General features: G+C 37.6%; 1 protein-coding gene across 2 annotated transcripts in view; it reads right to left on the minus strand.

Annotated features, from left to right (window-relative positions):
- LIMK1 (LIM domain kinase 1) overlaps positions 1 to 13,470 on the minus strand; it is a 206,080-nt gene that overhangs the window by 46,005 nt on the left and 146,605 nt on the right. For both annotated transcript variants that reach the window (XM_053706326.1, XM_053706327.1), the window contains 7 exons: positions 13,053 to 13,191; positions 10,561 to 10,670; positions 5,406 to 5,576; positions 3,386 to 3,491; positions 3,168 to 3,292; positions 1,300 to 1,483; positions 889 to 975 (listed from right to left, as the gene is read on the minus strand). In XM_053706326.1, coding sequence (XP_053562301.1) covers positions 889 to 975; positions 1,300 to 1,483; positions 3,168 to 3,292; positions 3,386 to 3,491; positions 5,406 to 5,576; positions 10,561 to 10,670; positions 13,053 to 13,191 — 922 coding nt within the window. The remainder of the gene's footprint in view (positions 1 to 888; positions 976 to 1,299; positions 1,484 to 3,167; positions 3,293 to 3,385; positions 3,492 to 5,405; positions 5,577 to 10,560; positions 10,671 to 13,052; positions 13,192 to 13,470) is intronic.

The raw sequence follows: 13,470 nt of genomic DNA on the forward strand, positions 1-13,470 counted from the left end.
ATCTTGTATCTAAGCCTCTGCAAACTGCCCCTTTATTTCAGTTCTTTTGACAGACTTGCAGTTTAGCCAATCAGTGCCTGCTCCCAGATAACTTCACGTGCACAAGCACAGTGTTATCTATATGAAATACGTGAACTAACACCCTCTAGTGGTGAAAAACTGTTAAAATGCATTCTGGAAAGAGGTGGCCTTCAAGGTCTAAGAAATTAGCATATGAACCTCCTAGGTTAAGCTTTTTACAGCTTTTTAAAGCAGTTTTTTACATATATAAATGTCCAAATTACTGGCGGCAGACTTAATAGGGTAAAGTTTGTGCGCACTGCTAGAAAATCTGTATGTTTGCTTTTTACCTATACAGTATATGCCGCATCACTTTCAAGTGTCCGCCAGACATCGATGAATGCCGACAGTATACGCTGTCGGCATTTATCATTGCACAAGCAGTTCTTGTGAACTGATTGTGCAATGCCGCCCCCTGCAGATTCGCGGCCAATCGGCCATTAGCAGGGGGTGTCAATCAACCCGATCGTATAGGATCAGGCAGATTGATGTCCGCAGCCTCAGAGTAGGTGGACCAGTTATGGAGCAGCGGTCTTAACTATCTAAAGGCGGAAACAGGGGCTCCATTCGGAGCTTGATAATTCGGCCCCTATGTCTTTAAAAAGTTTAGAGACAGTTTGATGCACATATGTAATTAATTCACATATTTTTCATTTTGATATAATTGTTATGATATAATTATTTTACATAATATTGTATTATAATTAAAATACATGATCTAAATCATTGGGTGATACAGGCATAAAAGAATCTAGGTGTGTCCTGAATTATAAAGATGCACATTATATTATTATTACAAAGACAGCGAACAGATACATTTGAACTCACTTCTTTAAGGAAGTCTCTCTGTGTCTCCTCATCAAACCTTATCAGTTCCTTCATGACCATCACTTCCCCAGTCTGACGATGAGTAACCTGTAAGAAAGGAGAGTACCGAGCTTACGGATATATTTTCAGAACAACACACATCTACAGTGGGAAATCAGAGCATTGATACTTGAGAAAGGAAATGGTTTTTGAGACTTGGAATGTAATAGAGAAAATTGAACATCAACTGCATAAGAACAACAGACATGAAAAGTATGCAGAGACAATGAACCTTAGTGCATAAGATGTGTCAAATGACTGCACATTGCGTGCTTATGAATTATACAGAGAGCAAAGCAATACAAAGGGTAGGCAGCTCACAGCCTGACCAACCATAACTGTGTACAGGAAGCAACAATTCAAGACACTCACTTTAATCGCCTGTCCAAAGCAGCCCCTTCCAAGCACCTCCCCATGAATTAGGTCTGAAGGCCGGAAGATACGATGAGAGCCAGTGACACCTCGCACAGACTCAGATCGGCACATGTCCCTGCGAGGGCAGGCAGGGGAACCAACACAGCTTGATCCGGGCGATCTGTCTATACTGCAGCTACGTCTGGACAGAGACAAAAAATACAGAAATAATTTAAAGAAATTAAAGATGTCTGTATTTGGGGAAATCTGTAGTTATTTCCCTATTTGCTCTGCCTGTTTTTCTATAATATTTTTGGCTAAACATATATAGTTTTTAATGCATGTTTCAAAGCTGTAAAATAAATATATTCAAAGTGTAGGTGAATTGTAAGCCTGAAATCCATATCACTATCTGCCGTTAAGACATGAAAATTTTAGGATTGGTTTGCAGTGCAATATATAAAGGTCGGATATTATAAACCACAGTAGTTGAGCGAATCAGAACGATTTTCACTGGTTAAGATAATAATTTCTATACTGCAAAAGTTTTTTTTTTTCCTTCCATATGGTACCCATGTATCATTCTATAAAGAGTTCCACTAATACTTTTGATTTAGTAATCATAAATCATTTTCTGAAATAAAAAAAATCCATTTTACTTACTTGACCATTTTTCCATGTTTTGTAAATTTTATTCTCTTGATTTTTTACATTGTTCAGTGTTTATCGTTCTCATTTGTTATATTACTTATTCAAAAATGTATAAACTTCCATGTGTTAGAAAATACCAATATTTTAGTAGGTGCTCCTTACACATACGCACACGCACGCACACACACACATACACACAAGTGCACACATGCAAAAATGTTTAGTCTAACAACACCAACATATCGGGCTAGATTAAACATTGAGCACAAAATATCGCTTCCGTGAAATCGATATTTGTGCTCAACTCAGTAATACCAGCACAAGAGAGCGCGCTTCCATAAGCTCCAATGAGAGTCTCATTCTCATGCTATCAGACATGGCATGAGAACTAACGCAGCAAAGGGGTAAGTTGCGCAGTGATGGGCAGCAAATATATATATATATATATATATATATAAATTTATGTGTATAAACACATATTAACACATAAATATAAATGTATATAAGCATATACATATATATTTACTAGGAACACACAATCCCCCAAAGACCGCAAAGTAAAGGCACTTTTCAGTGCCGTTTTGTTTCTTACACCCCACTCGCGCCAACTTTACCCCCAAAACTGCTTAGGGCAGTTAAAAAAATAAAATAAAATGCCACTTTTTAATTTTTTTTTAAAAAGCGACCTCACATGTTATTTTGGGGGCAATTGGGGGACATTTAAAAATTAGCGCTGCAGAATCTGTTGGTGCTTTACAAATACCTGATAATAATAATAACGAGAGGTCTGCCCTCTTGCAATGGCTAGTTATTTATTGTGCGCCTGTAAACAGGTGTGTTTGACTGTTTGTGGGCACCCAATAAATTAGCACTGCACTTGTAATCTAGTCCATTGTCATTTAATTAATTTCATCAATGGAATCTTGAAAACCTGGCTTAGCAATTGGCCAGAGGCTGGGTATATAGAAAGGCTGGGACATTTGCAGCGTTTGAAGACCTTGTTATAGGAATTGCTATAGGAAAGATCAACTTTCCAACATTTTAGGAGCAAATTTGCTTCTTAAAATGATTGAGTCAATACCACAAGTAGTTTCCACTGATATATTTTTTAAGTTAGCATTGAGGCTATGTAACAGATCACAGAGAAGTCAGGTATCTGTTTGCAATGCACTTCCCTCTATTAATCAATAGCAATACCATATAATTGGTGCATTTTCAGTACAGCAGCTACTTACGTGACAGGCCTCTGGCGTCTGACTACAGTCTCTGTGCAGGGGGTGGGCATAGTGGGTGTCTCATGGGGATCATGTTCAATGGTCAGTTGCAAGAGGCGACTGGTCTCTTGTATCAGGACATCAATCTAAGCAGAAGGGAGAAAAAACTCTGCTGTGAAAGCAACATATACAATGAAGCTGTGCAGATGACAAGAGATGAGAAAGTAAAATGTTTATACCTCATCCAGAGGGACACTGCGAATGGGCGTGCCGTTTATTTCCAAAATTCGGTCTCCAATATGAATACTACTTTGGACATCTGGGCTTAGGCAATCAGCATCAACCCTGAACAAAGCAGTGAAAAATAAATGCTTACCACATGGTTGTTTGTGTGTTTGTGTATGATAAAGTGTGGCTATGGTGAGTGTATAGCGTAGGTGTGGTGTATTTGTGTGTGTCTGATAAAGTGTGGCTATGGTGAGTGCATAGCGTAGGTGTGGTGTATTTGTGTGTGTCTGATAAAGTGTGGCTATGGTGAGTGCATAGCGTAGGTGTGGTGTATTTGTGTGTGTCTGATAAAGTGTGGCTATGGTGAGTGTAGAGCGTAGGTGTGGTGTATTTGTGTGTGTCTGATAAAGTGTGGCTATGGTGAGTGTATAGCGTAGGTGTGGTGCATTTGTGTGTGTCTGATAAAGTGTGGCTACGGTGAGTGTATAGCGTAGGTGTGTGTGTGTGTGTGTGTGTGTGTATGATAAAGTGTGGCTACGGTGAGTGTAGAGCGTAGGTGTGGTGTGTTTGTGTGTGTGTGTGTATGATAAAGTGTGGCTACGGAGATTGTATAGTGTAGGTGTGGTGTGTTTGTGTGTGTGATAAAGTTTGGCTATGATGAGTGTAGAGTGTAGGTGTGGTGTGTTTGTGTGTCTGTATGATAAAGTGTGGCTACGGTGAGTGTATAGCATAGGTGTGGTGTGTTTGTGTGTGTGTGATAAAGTGTGGCTATGGTGAGTGTATAGCGTAGGTGTGGTGTTTTTGTGTGTGTGTATGATAAAGTGTGGCTACGGTGAGTGTAGAGTGTAGGTGTGGTGTGTTTGTGTCTGATAAAGTGTGGCTACGGTGATTGTAGAGCGCAGGTGTGGTGTGTTTGTGTGTGTGTATGCTAAAGTGTGGCTACGGTGAGTGTAGAGCGTAGGTGTGGTGTGTTTGTGTGTGTGTATGCTAAAGTGTGGCTACGGTGAGTGTAGAGCGTAGGTGTGGTGTGTCTGTGTATGCTAAAGTGTGGCTACGGTGAGTGTAGAGCGTAGGTGTGGTGTGTTTGTGTGTGTATATGATAAAGTGTGGCTACGGTGAGTGTAGAGCGTAGGTGTGGTGTGTCTGTGTGTGTGTATGATAAAGTGTGGCTACGGTGAGTGTAGAGCGTAGGTGTGGTGTGTCTGTGTGTGTGTATGATAAAGTGTGGCTACGGTGAGTGTAGAGTGTAGGTGTGGTGTGTTTGTGTGTGTGTATGATAAAGTGTGGCTACGGTGAGTGTAGAGCATAGGTGTGGTGTGTCTGTGTATGATAAAGTGTGGCTATGGTGAGTGTAGAGCGTAGGTGTGGTGTGTTTGTGTGTGTGTGTGTATGATAAAGTGTGGCTACGGTGAGTGTAGAGCATAGGTGTGGTGTGTCTGTGTATGATAAAGTGTGGCTACGGTGAGTGTAGAGCGTAGGTGTGGTGTGTTTGTGTGTGTATATGATAAAGTGTGGCTACGGTGAGTGTAGAGCGTAGGTGTGGTGTGTTTGTGTGTGTATATGATAAAGTGTGGCTACGGTGAGTGTAGAGCATAGGTGTGGTGTGTCTGTATATGATAAAGTGTGGCTATGGTGAGTGTAGAGCGTAGGTGTGGTGTGTTTGTGTGTGTGTATGATAAAGTGTGGCTACGGTGAGTGTAGAGCCTAGGTGTGGTGTGTTTGCCATTAGTGGCCATGCTTAGAAGATTCAGATCCTACTGTCTTGACTCACTAACAACTCTCTAGAAAAATAAAGCTATTCAATGTCTTGGTTACATAAATGGAGACAATCCCTAAGAGTTCATACATGCTTCAGTAGCCTAGCTCTTCATAAATGTAGTGAATCTAGGCAAGTGTGCAGCTGAATGTATGGAAATGTAAAATGATTCTGCATTAGATTAGTGTAGCACAGATGATCTGAGACATAAAAATACTAAAAGAAGTTGCTGAGTGTATTTTGTGTGCTTGCCATAGGATACTTTGAGTACTCACTCTCGGACTCGTACAGTATGAGAATGCTCGGCACAGGATGGTGTTATGGAAACTGACAGACCGCGCCTGCCATCTGAGGCTGGTAGAGACACCAGTGTCACAGTGTGAGGAGAGCGAGAAGTTGGAGAGTCTATCACAGGAGTGACTGCAAACTGATAATAACAAGGCCCACTGAGACAGACAGGGGAGAGACAGAAAGAAATCACATTGGCATCACACATCTTAAACTTAAAAACAGAGATATATCTAAAGACATCAAGCTAGAGCAGGGGTTTTCAAACCTGCTCTCAGGCCTCCGTAGCAGGCCAGATGTTCAGGATTACCTTGTGTGAGAGCAGGTTAATAACCACGTTTATTTCACCTGAAAATCTGGTCTGCTAGGGACGGCTGAGGACAGGTTTGAAACCCCCCGAGCTAGAGTAAGTAATCTTATCGGTTAGTTCTGCATCTTACATATAATAGTTTAATCACTTGTGCTTTTTCATAGAGTGCCTTTGCAAATCTTAGATTGGAGCAGGGCGGCAATTCCTGAGATTCTTCATTTGCTTTATTTTTAGAGGGCAATCACATTTTATGAAGTATTGAAGATGTGATTCTGACTACTCAGATATTATTCTCACATTGAGACCTTTTGATGTAGAAAAACAAATTTGCTTATAGTTGGAACCTATTAAAAGACACAACAAAAAATGAAGGCAGCTAACCTTGGCTTCTGGTTTCTTTTAGAAATATATGGATATAGCCATAATTGCAACATACCGAACCATTAGACAATTAGTAAAAAAAATATAGTATTTAATTAAGTATTATTATTGCTTGCGGTTTTATTCTAGAACTGAGGGTCAAAAATGAACCATATGTGGATTTACCAAATTGTTTCCTCATCCACTTTGTGACATTAACATTTATAAATGACAAGAAGAAAACAGCGCATCCACGAATCACAGCAGCGTTTATTCAGGTAAATGACACACACAGAAAATTGCACACTTACAAGATGACAATAATGTATGAGCGGTAATGCCCTCTGGCTAGTTGTCTTTCGCCTGTAGCAAATCTCAGCGGGAACACCTCAGACGCCGACCAGCAGCACCAAGAGACTCACTTCCTGTCACATACGGCAGGTGCCAAAGAGAAACTCAAAAGAGCAGCAGTCCTAAACACTTTGATGGTAGGAGTTAGTTACCCTACGCGTTTCCTCTGCACACGGGCAGACTTCTTCAGGGGTATATGAAAATACAAGCTAACAAACTACCTGTAGGACTGCAATTTATACACACACCTCTGACATACTTCCTCTCAGGAAGGGATTTACCTTTTTACCACATATATCCTAATACACTCGTATCTGACAGATTACTTGGATTACATGGGCACTAGTGGTTAAAAAAGGCTCACACATATATAACTACACTAAAATAGCAACATATCTAAACAAGTATTAAATGCATTTAGCTGTATAAAAAGATATATATAGCTATATTATAATTCATAAAATCATTTGATCCATATAAAAACACCAACATAAATGCAAACAATGTATAAAGCCACAAGAATTAATCAAGATATAAAACTAGCCCAATACTAAATCTAAAAAAAAAAAAAAAAAAAAAAACTCTATCTCTAGTAGACCTAATACTAAAATTTATAATAAGATAAGCCTAATATTTATTACCTATAAAATTGAGGATGTGGAGTATTAAATTTATTAAATACTTAAATAAATAAAATAGATGAAAATTTTTTCATATTAACCCATGAATGCCTGGAGGTCAATATCAATATTTAAACCTTTTGGTTCCAAACACTCTAAGCGATGGATCCATTTGGTTTCGCACTTTCTAAGTAGCAACAATCTCCTATTAGGACATGGTCCAGGTTTAATTTGTTCCAAAATTCTAATCTTCAAATCACTAAAATCCCTATTATGTACATAATTGAAATGGTTAGATACACTATGTTTATCATACCCTGATTTAATGTTCTCAACGTGTTCGTACCACCTTCTTTTTATACATCTTTTTGTACGACCTACATATATTTTCCCACATTTACATAACAATTGGTAAACCACATATGTGGATTTACAGTTTGTTCTACCCTCTATTATGTATTTTTTACTTTTAGCAAAGTTGTATATTTCATTACCCTTCAAGACATGATCGCACATGATACCTTCAACCAATGGTCAAAACAATAAAATCATACATTAGAGATACAGCTGATATTATAAATAAAGTAGAAGGTATGGAATGGGACCCTAACTTCATTTGGATGACATGTGATGTTTCCGCCCTCTACACAAATATCCCCCATGATTTAGGTGTAGTTGCCTTTAGAGAGATGTGTGGAGGATGGAATATCCCAGAAATCCATGTAGATTTTCTGACAGAAGCTATTTATTTTATATTAGAATATAATTATTTTCAGTTTGAGGGAACTTTCTACAGGCAAATACAGGGTACGGCCATGGGTACCACAATGGCACCGTCATATGCCAACATCTATATGGCCTATTATGAGAATAAATGTATTTGGAAAAATAATCCATATAGAGATAATATACATAAGTTTTACAGGTATATAGATGATATAGTACTTATATGGAAAGGAACGGAAGAAGAAGCAAGTGAATTTTTAAAATACATGAATAACAATGCATATAATCTCACTTTCACGAGTTGTACTAACAGGGATTCTATCGATTTTTTTAGATATTACCCTTTTCATAAAAAAAAATAAAGTGGCTGTTAGAAACTTTAGAAAGCCATCAGACAGAAATGGCTTTTTAAATGCCAGCAGTGGACACTTAAAAAGGTGGAAGGACAATATCCCTTATGGACAGTTTAGACGCATTAGGCGGAACTGTACATATGAGGATGACTATATGGACGAGGCCAAAGTTCTGGAAAATAAACTGTTAGTAAAAGGATATAACAGAGATTTAATTGAAGAGGCAAAGGAAAAGTGTAGAACTTTCCCCAGAGATTATAAGAGTACCAAGAATAACAACAGATTCCAGGATAACCACAGTCAGGTTAAATTTATCACCACATATAATGAGGGTGCTCAAGTAGTTAAGAACATTTTGAAGAAACACTGGGAAGTACTAAGGGGTGACCCTATTTTAAAAGATCAAATAGGAATGAATCCCCAGGTTATCTTTAAGAAAAATAGGAACTTAAAAAGTATGGTGGCTCCCTCAAAATTAAAAAGTAACATTATTCCCTCCTCCCACTGGCTGCAAGCACAAGCTGGTACTTTTAAATGTTTTAGAAAAAATTGTATCATGTGCGATCATGTCTTGAAGGGTAATGAAATATACAACTTTGCTAAAAGTAAAAAATACATAATAGAGGGTAGAACAAACTGTAAATCCACATATGTGGTTTACCAATTGTTATGTAAATGTGGGAAAATATATGTAGGTCGTACAAAAAGATGTATAAAAAGAAGGTGGTACGAACACGTTGAGAACATTAAATCAGGGTATGATAAACATAGTGTATCTAACCATTTCAATTATGTACATAATAGGGATTTTAGTGATTTGAAGATTAGAATTTTGGAACAAATTAAACCTGGACCATGTCCTAATAGGAGATTGTTGCTACTTAGAAAGTGCGAAACCAAATGGATCCATCGCTTAGAGTGTTTGGAACCAAAAGGTTTAAATATTGATATTGACCTCCAGGCATTCATGGGTTAATATGAAAAAATTTTCATCTATTTTATTTATTTAAGTATTTAATAAATTTAATACTCCACATCCTCAATTTTATAGGTAATAAATATTAGGCTTATCTTATTATAAATTTTAGTATTAGGTCTACTAGAGATAGAGTTTTTTTTTTTTTTTTTTTTTTTTAGATTTAGTATAGGGCTAGTTTTATATCTTGATTAATTCTTGTGGCTTTATACATTGTTTGCATTTATGTTGGTGTTTTTATATGGATCAAATGATTTTATGAATTATAATATAGCTATATATATCTTTTTATACAGCTAAATGCATTTAATACTTGTTTAGATATGTTGCTATTTTAGTGTAGTTATATATGTGTGAGCCTTTTTTAACCACTAGTGCCCATGTAATCCAAGTAATCTGTCAGATACGAGTGTATTAGGATATATGTGGTAAAAAGGTAAATCCCTTCCTGAGAGGAAGTATGTCAGAGGTGTGTGTATAAATTGCAGTCCTACAGGTAGTTTGTTAGCTTGTATTTTCATATACCCCTGAAGAAGTCTGCCCGTGTGCAGAGGAAACGCGTAGGGTAACTAACTCCTACCATCAAAGTGTTTAGGACTGCTGCTCTTTTGAGTTTCTCTTTGGCACCTGCCGTATGTGACAGGAAGTGAGTCTCTTGGTGCTGCTGGTCGGCGTCTGAGGTGTTCCCGCTGAGATTTGCTACAGGCGAAAGACAACTAGCCAGAGGGCATTACCGCTCATACATTACTGTCATCTTGTAAGTGTGCAATTTTCTGTGTGTGTCATTTACCTGAATAAACGCTGCTGTGATTCGTGGATGCGCTGTTTTCTTCTTGTCATTTCTTATACAGCTTGCTGCAACGGGATACACATAGCTGGAGTTCCGTGATTCATCAGCTGCTCCTGTAAGGATCCTTCAGCATATATTCCATCAGACCAACTGGACATTACCACGTCGGATTTGCCGTGTATGCACATTTACTGAACAAACTTTGCCTCCATCTGGTTCAGCTAAGTTAACACACCAATCCTGCTACAATCAGTCTATATGCTTTTTGTGTGACTTAAACCAGCTACGGTTTTGGGACTGTTTTATTTTGGGACTGTTGTATTTTCACATATCTGTTGTGTACATCGGTGATTGTATTTATGTCCCATATGTTTATACTATAGGGGAGTGGTTGTGTGTCTTCTGAGAAACAGATATTAGATACACCCCGTTTTTACTTTTTGATTATTTTTTTAAAGGGGAAGTCCTACTGGTGCCCCACCTGATTCAGTGTAGCGCTGTCATTTTCTCCTGTTTTTGTTAACATTTATAAATAATTCATTTAGCATTAAGGCTGGAATACCGTAGAATAGAACAGTAACATATTAAATGCATTTTTATCCATTCGGCAGTCACAGGGTCTAACAAAAAACACACACACATGATCCCAGTCTCACCAGTAAAGTTTAGACCTTTCCACCAGTGCATACGTTTCCCCATCTCCAATAAACGCGGTACAGCGAGCACAGATAAAGCATTCTGGGTGATACTTGTGTTCACCGGCTACCTGTAAAAACACAGCATTAGTTTAAACGGACTAGCACAAGAACTTTTCATATAAGTAGGCAGTCAAGGAATGAGTAGTTTTTAGCAAGTCACTGAATAGTAATTCAGTGTTCTCCCCAGGACCTATTTAAGGAGTAATCCACCCGTCTGATTTTCCAGACTACCCGGCTAAAATCTAAGCCAATATTAAAGGGACACTGAACTCAAATTTTTTCTTTTGTGATTTACTCCTATTATCAAATTTTCTTCATTCTCTTGGTATCTTTATTTGAAATGCAAGAATGTAAGTTTAGATGCCGGCCCATTTTTGGTCATCAACCTGGGTTGTTCTTGCTGATTGGTGGATAAAATCATCCACCATTAAAACAGTGCTGTCCAGAGGTCTGAACCAAAAAAAAAAAAAAAAAAAAAAAAAGCTTAGATGCATTCTTTTTCAAATAAAAATAGCAAGAGAACGAAGAAAAATTGATAATAGGAGTAAATTAAAAAGTGGATTAAAATTTCTGAATCACGAAAGAAAAAATTTGGGTTCAGTGTCCCTTTAAGCTAAATTTAGCTAACATTAATTTGTGTTAAAAATGTGTTGCACAAATTAACATTAAGTCAATTTATGTGCTTTGGATAGCTTAAAGGGACATGAATCCAAACATTTTTCTTTCATGATTAAGATAAATTTACTTATATTATCCCATTTGCTTCATTGTCTTTTTATCCTTTATTAAAGGAGCAGCAATGCATCACTGGAGTTAGCTGAAGACAGCAGTGAGTGAGCCATTGAAAATAGACATATATGCAGCCACCAATCAGTAGCTAGCTCCCAGCTCCTGTTCCTATCTAGATATGCTTTTCAACAAAGGACATCAAGAATACAAAGCACATTTGATAATAGAAGGGAATTTGAAAGTTGTTTAAAATGTAAGGTCTGTTTTAATCTTGAAAGAAATTTTTGGGGGTTCATGTCCCTTTAAGTAACATGTATAAATAACAGAAAATGTTAATATATTGCAAAGTATTACATTGCCCCCGTCTGGCCACTTCATCATGCCACCCGGCTGGCAAGATGTTTTGTTGAGCACTCTGTAATTCCTAGTATGTGTTTTCTGTAGCAGTAACTCAGATTTCTATCAAACCTAAACTGAACATATTGAGGTAATTAAGGACAGTTTCATAAACGAAAAAGAAGAGTTCTGAGATTTCCTGTGCGATTAAGGATGTTTATTACCCACATTAATGAAACCGATTCAAACAGCCATTCTGTACTGATTTGCCTGAATCTGTAACATCTCAGAACAAATTATCACACAGAAAGAAATCTGAATGATGAGGACTTGGCAAATCCCAGGAGCCACGGCTTCTAACTACTTCTAGCTCCATAAGTTTAGGATTATTCTTTATAAAAATGACTACACTGACTCCTAAACGTATGCGTTAGTGTTGCTGCCTCCTCAGTTTCCTTGCTACCTCCTCAGTTCTGTAAACAAAGGTTAAAGGGACAGTAAAACACCAAAATGATGTGATTACCTTGTATCTAAGCCTCTGCAGACAGCCTCCTTATCTCAGTGCTTTTGACAGACATGCAGTGTAGTCAATCAGTGAAGACTCCTAAATAACTTTACGGGAGTGAGCACAATGTTATCTATATGCCACACATGAACTAACACTGTCTAACTGTGAAAAACGTTCAAAATGCTCTGAGATAAGAGGCGGTTTTCAACGGTTTAGAAATCAGTTTGAGCCTAGCTAGGTTTAGCTTTTCAAAAATACCACCAAGGGAACAAAGCAAATTTTGATGATAAAAGTAAATTGGAAAGTTGTTTAAAATTGCATGCCCTATCTGAATCATGAAAGTTTAGTTTTGACTTTACTGTCCCTTTAACTGTGTTGGAATATATAGCTGTGTATAAAGATTTCTATTATAAAGGATAAATAAGGGGTTTGGGGACTTTTAAAGGGACATGAAACCCATTTTATTCAGTTAGAGCATGCAGTTTTAAACAACTTTCTAATTTACTTTGTACTCTTTGTATCTTTTGTTGAAAATCAGGGGTGTAAGCTCAGGAGCGTGCATATGTCGGGAGCAATATATGGCAAGAATATTATCTATTTGCAAGAACACTAGATGGCTGCACAATTTATTGTCATGTGGTGCCCCTACCTAGGTATCTCTTCAACAAAGATTACAATGGGAACCAAGTTACTTTAATCATAGAAGTTAATTGGAAACTTTTTAAAAATTGTATGCTCTGTCTGAATCACAAAAGAACATTTTGGGGTGTTATATCCCTTTAAGTAAATGCCATGGAACAGAAAATTAGCAATATATATTTAACAACCTAAGTTGTTTGTAAAACATCATTTTTTTTGTATGCATTTGAATACTCACCATGACCAGACCCTTAGTAATGTGCTCGGAGCAGCCATGACACATCCCACCAAACCGTGCCCAGTAGTGCTTCTTACAGAACAGCCTGCCATCCTTCTCATAGTACCGGTGAGACAGGGACACTCCGCAGTCACTGCACCTGAACAATAAATATGAAAACAGATTATGTCAGTACAGGATGGTATGGTGGGATAAAAGTGTAACAACTCAGTTTTTGTTTAATATATAAAATAATATAACCCCTGTGAACTCTCGTAAAAGAAATATTCTCTAGAACGTATCCACCAAATATTTTCATCTTATTCACCATCATATTGATTCAGCATGGAAGTTTAAACTTTTCAATTTACTTCTGATATCAAATTTGCTTTGTTCTCTTGGTATCCTCTGTTGAAAGGTAGTCTCAGGGACCGCAATG

This window comes from Bombina bombina, chromosome 3 (assembly GCF_027579735.1).
Source record: "Bombina bombina isolate aBomBom1 chromosome 3, aBomBom1.pri, whole genome shotgun sequence".
Classification (NCBI taxonomy): Eukaryota; Metazoa; Chordata; class Amphibia; order Anura; family Bombinatoridae; genus Bombina; species Bombina bombina.